Source organism: Aptenodytes forsteri, unplaced genomic scaffold, assembly GCF_000699145.1.
Source record: "Aptenodytes forsteri isolate BGI_AS27 unplaced genomic scaffold, ASM69914v1 Scaffold154, whole genome shotgun sequence".
Lineage (NCBI taxonomy): Eukaryota > Metazoa > Chordata > Aves > Sphenisciformes > Spheniscidae > Aptenodytes > Aptenodytes forsteri.
The window spans coordinates 504,403-509,518 of NW_008794083.1; the positions used below are offsets into that span (position 1 = coordinate 504,403).

General features: G+C 40.5%; 1 protein-coding gene across 1 annotated transcript; it reads left to right on the forward strand.

Moving 5' to 3' along the window:
• Positions 1 to 505: 505 nt before the first annotated feature.
• On the forward strand, positions 506 to 4,790 carry LOC103893741 (cryptic protein). The gene is made up of 6 exons (XM_019470369.1): positions 506 to 618; positions 1,116 to 1,165; positions 1,279 to 1,452; positions 2,349 to 2,463; positions 2,572 to 2,681; positions 4,666 to 4,790. Exons 1-6 carry the CDS (start codon positions 506 to 508, stop codon positions 4,788 to 4,790), a joined length of 687 nt encoding a protein of 228 aa, XP_019325914.1.
• The last annotated feature ends 326 nt before the right edge of the window (positions 4,791 to 5,116 follow it).

The following is a 5,116-nucleotide window of genomic DNA, read 5'->3' on the forward strand; positions in this document are numbered from 1 at the left end:
TGTGCTGCAAAGTGGTACAATTTCATAAAGTAGAGCCCCCTGTGGAAAATCCTGGTAGAGACAAGGCATGTAGGTAGAGGCTTTTTAACCTTCATTATATACCTGCTGCTGTTTGTTATATACCTATTGCAGTTCTGCAGAACAGTTTTTTCTTCCCCATGCAGTATGTGGTGGTACAAGGTTTTTTATGTTAAGAAGCAAACTGGAGCTGAGCTCTTCCTGGCTTGGGCTTTTTTGTGGTCATGGGCCCTTAAGTCTCCCCCCAGCACTAGGTGCCCCCACTTTGCTCCACCCTTCAGCAGCGCATGTAAATCGGGAGCAGTCCAGGGAGTCCCAGCTCGGAGAGATGGTCCCTGCCTGCCAGGACCTCAGTGAGGGCTCAGCCAGCGGTACAACTGGGAACTATGTCTTTTCGACGTTTTTATAAGCTGGACAGAAAGAGAAAAATTTCATCCATCCTCCTTTCTCCTTCTCTTGTTGCCGTGTATGGTGTGAGGACTGCTGCATGCAACAGCCTTCAGTGAGGGGCTTTGGATCTCTTCCTTCTGCTCAAGCTTTCCTGGAGGATCTCACGGGTATTTCAGGCTGCAGGAAAATGTACTGGGGAAATCATGTTAGGTAAGGCTGCCTGAGCTGCCAGGGACCTTCTCTATCAAGGATGCTTTTCCTTTTGGCAGTGCTTTTTTTGGTTGATAATCAGGCCAGGAAGCTGAAAGGAACAAATGTACCTGGAGCTGCGGGTGAAGTGAAGGCTAGTGTTTTCCTCTTGCCTTTGCTGCTTTTGTAACTACTGGCAACAATCTAGTTGTGGTAAAGAAATGTACAGAAAGAGATATTTTTGACTGGTTGTCAACCAGCAAATGTATGGAATCCATAGCTTTCTGGAAGCAAGGCTAATCTGTATGGCCCTGTTCTCTGCTCGCCTCACCCCACCACCAATTTTCAAGCTTAATTTGAGATTTTTAATGTTTTAATTCGAATTACTGCTGGCATGAAACAGTTTATATTACCAATGGTTGATAAAGCTTTGAAAAAGCTCCTCCCCCACCCCCATCCTCGTTTTGGTGTTTGTGTCTTATTAGCACAAATTTATTTCAGCTCTTTGTTTTTTGTAGAATTCTTTTCACTGTGACTTTGGTCTGGCAGGCTGTTCATTTAGGAAAAGGTAAGGAAAATTTCGTGTTTCCCACCGCCCCCCCCCCCCGCCTGCTACATTTACAGTATGCATTACTTCATTACAAGCCACCCTTCTCTTCTATATTTGCACTTCTTGTTAAGGCCGTGAAAAAGAAGAACAAGAAGATGTGAAAAGTCTCAATGCCACAGCACAAAAGCAACAGCCCAAGAACGAAGGGACTATTATAAATGCCCTCAGTGACATGAATCAGAGTTACGAAAGCAGAAAGCAACAAAATTCCAGGGCATTGGTACCTTTCACTGGGATTACAGAGAGTAGGTAACGTTATTTATTTAAACAATGCCATAAAATTGTTTTTTAAAATATTATATCACAGTAATGCTTTGACTGTTGTCCTGTAAGATTCCAGTTGGTTGGTTTTCTGTGGCAGTTCATTTAAATTATACCCATGGCCACTTAAGAAATGGTGATAAAAATTTAAGGTAGAACCAGCGATCTCTTATCTGCAAAAGGTGGTAATGGAAATCAGGGAAGGATACTAGAAATTAAGAAGGGATTTGTCCCTTGGTTTTGCAAAAGTGTTTGTAAAATTTTGTAAAATTCTGTTCATTTTTTAAACTTAACCATATTTCATGACCAAAAATTATTTAATAAAAAAAAAAATCGAGCTCTTTGAAAGCAACAGTACTAACAGAAAAAAACAAGGGCAGACTTACGTTTCCTTGTACATGTATAAAATCTTAGATTGGTACTCAATCCCAGGACTCTGAGAAAGACTTTGAAGGGAGTGTTCCCCTCCCCTCTCAAAACTGAGCAACTCTTCCCAGTAGCAAAGCCTTCTTTCCTCAAAAATAAGCACCATTTCCCGGTAACAATGCCTCATTTCTTAGCGTGACTGAAACCTGCCTCCGTCGAAGTGAAATATTTCACTTGAATATATGCTGCTGCTGCTGCTACGGCACTTGCCAGGCGTTGCTTCTGGACCGTCCTGTAATCCCTAGTAGGTTGCTTCTAAGCCTTAACTAAACAAACCGGGCTTAACTGAACAAACACTCCTAACAGGCAGATAATTTTATTGTCTCTAAAGACAATAAAACTAGATATCCTTAAGATCCTTTGGCAACTGGAGAGACATGAGAGAACAAGTGAGGAAAAGGGGAGGTTCGGAGCCCCCAGGTCGCTTGGTAACCTCTGTAATATTGTCTTGCAGGTAAAAAACTGAACAGACACTGCTGCCAAAACGGAGGGACCTGTATCCTAGGGGCTTTCTGTGCCTGCCTAAAGCATTTCACTGGCAGATACTGTGAACACGATGAGCGGCAAAGGTAAAAACCAGACCAAAACCAGAAAGAGTAAGTAAGCAAGCTGCTCTGGATGGCTATTTTCTGTGGTGGGATCAGGGACATACCAAATGTCTCCCTTATCCTTGACAGCAACTGCGGCAGCATTGCCCATGGCGCCTGGGTGCTGAAGGGCTGTTGGCTGTGTCGGTGCGGCTATGGTACTCTGAACTGTCTCTCAGAAATAATGCACGATAACTGTGGTAAGGAATGGCATTAAATCAACCATTTTTATCTTGTGGGTAACAGAATTACCTTCTGCAAAGGTGGGGTACTCAGAGGGTGCTGTATAAGCTCTATTTAGACTTCTGCAGTGGCCTGCTTTGCTTCAGAGAATGCACTAGTGAGACAGTAAATAATACTGCTGTTGCCTGTATAGTACATCACATAAAATACTTTGAGATCTTTATAATCCTGTGCAGTAGGAAACTTTCCCCCATTTTAATTGAAAACTACAGGGATTAAATATTTCTCTGTTCTGCAAAACCTGCACATGTCTATGACTTCCCACTTAGACAATTTGTACAACTAAACTACATGCAAGCATACAAAAACGTTTCTTAGATGAGGAAAGAGAAAAACTAGTAGCATAAGCTGTTGTGGTAGAAGTAGAAACCAGTTTTACACTAGAGAAACAAGTGCTGAAAACTTGCATGTTCTTGCATAAACTACTTAACACACAAATGGCAGAAAACTGGTCTGAACCTTATTTTAAGACCTGTATCTTAATCTTCAAAATATTCTTGTTAGTCTTGTTACTCTTACTACAGAGTTCTAAGGCTGAGCACACTCCACAAAAAATGGGTAGCCATAGTGCTGATCAGTGTAAAGTAGTAGCATCCAGTCTCCTCAAAAGCACTATATTACTTTAAGTCAAGTCTTTATACATCAGCCTGTGAAAATCCCTGTATAAAGGTTTGAGTATTTTTGAAAACAGTGTATCGGCTAGCATAAAAACTTTAAGGATTGCTTTACAGGTACTTATTTTTCATGGAGAACTGGCTACTGATATCCAGACTACTTTCTCTGAGATGACTAATAAGAGTTTAATATTATTTTATGTCCAGTGGCAAAGTTAGTGCAAAATATTCTTGCCCTTCTCCATCCATGATGTCTCAATCCCACCCTGTGCTGTAATATACTTTCCTTCAGTTGTGCCAACATCACTAGTTAGCAGGGTAAGAAAACAACAGACCTAAATAGCTTCAAGATTCATTTGCACCCCAAGGAACTACCAGCCTCTTCTCTCCTGACCAGATTTCTATCTGAGTAGCAGTGCACTGAAGCTGTGACTCCTGAGTTATACCACCAACTTAGAAGTAAATACAAATTCCAAAACTTGAGCCTCTTAGGACCCCAGGATATGCCCTACTGTGTGGTAAGCCCACAAGTCCAAAAGTCCAAAGAAGTGAAATACAAAAGAAAGGTGACATTCCTATCTTTGTAAGCACAGACAAAAAGAAACCCAAAACAAACAAACAAGAAAAAAAACCACCACAAACCGCACCAAAACCACTTTTGCCTTGAAGTCTTCTGTATTGACTAATTATGTGTGGCACCCAACTTACTTGTTAAACTCTTCAGAAGAGTTAAATGCTCAAGTTCCCTTGGGTGTTCACCTTGGAATCAGCCTTATTGTTTCCCATTACAGGAGCAAAAGACCTATCAGACCTCACTATGCTCAGTAGAAGCAGTCTACTGCTTCCTGCTCAAGCTCAGCTTAACAAACGCTATAAAGGTGCCAGTGGAGAATCATCTGAGCAGGGATTCAGTGGCTTTCACATGCATGAGGGTATGGCTTTCTGTTGTGCTAATAAATGAAGCCCCTTCTTGTTAAAGGAAGGGTTAAAAGGCTACATGCAGACTTGAGTGCATACCTCTTGTGAAGATCTTGCTCTTGCTTTTGCTTGGTATTTACTTTTGATTATTCTGAGATTAATGCCTGCAAGAGCTGATAAGTGCTATCAGTTGCTCCTCAAACGATCATTGATGGGACATCTATTCACATCTCTCCCCTGAGAATAGCCTCTTTGATTGGCTTTAACAGCTGATACCTTTAACTTAAGTACCTGTGAGATGTCGGAGGACTTTCAAAGTATGTTGAAAATCCCTATGTTTTAAAGTTTACATATTTCACTCACTAACCCTTTTATTTTCTTGATTTTTTTTTTTATTTTTTTTTTTAAGAACTGAAATCGGAAAAGGAGGAAATTACAAGACTATATTCTAATGGGCTAAGATTACAGCAAACAGTGTTTGCTCTCACTTGCCTGCTCACCATCCTCCTGGAGCTCTGCTGTTGGCAGTTGTGAAACTGGACAAAGGGAAATATCTTAGGGTTGATGTAACCTTCACCATGAGTCATATAAGTTTTTTTTCTTCTGTGAGCTACAGAAGACACTTCTACCTACATGTTGGAGGCAGGTTAAGATGTATTTGTTAATGCTGAAATGCTTGGATTATTATAAATTCAGATTATATGAATGTGAAGTATTTATTATTATTTTATTATTTTATTACTTCTATCAATGTCTGATCCCAACGATTCTTTAGTTCTAAAATACTGTTCTTCCAGTGGAAGCAAAAATACCCCAATGTTCTATGCCTTAAGTATTGTAAATTATAGTAATTTCCTTTG

Bases quoted from the DNA above. Each gene is read 5' to 3' on its own strand.
- LOC103893741 (XM_019470369.1), top strand. From the start codon at position 506: ATGCAACAGCCTTCAGTGAGGGGCTTTGGATCTCTTCCTTCTGCTCAA. The intron at 619-1,115 runs GTAAGGCTGCCT...TGTTTTTTGTAG, and splicing joins TACTGGGGAAATCATGTTAG to AATTCTTTTCACTGTGACTT. The intron at 2,464-2,571 runs GTAAAAACCAGA...TATCCTTGACAG, and splicing joins GAACACGATGAGCGGCAAAG to CAACTGCGGCAGCATTGCCC.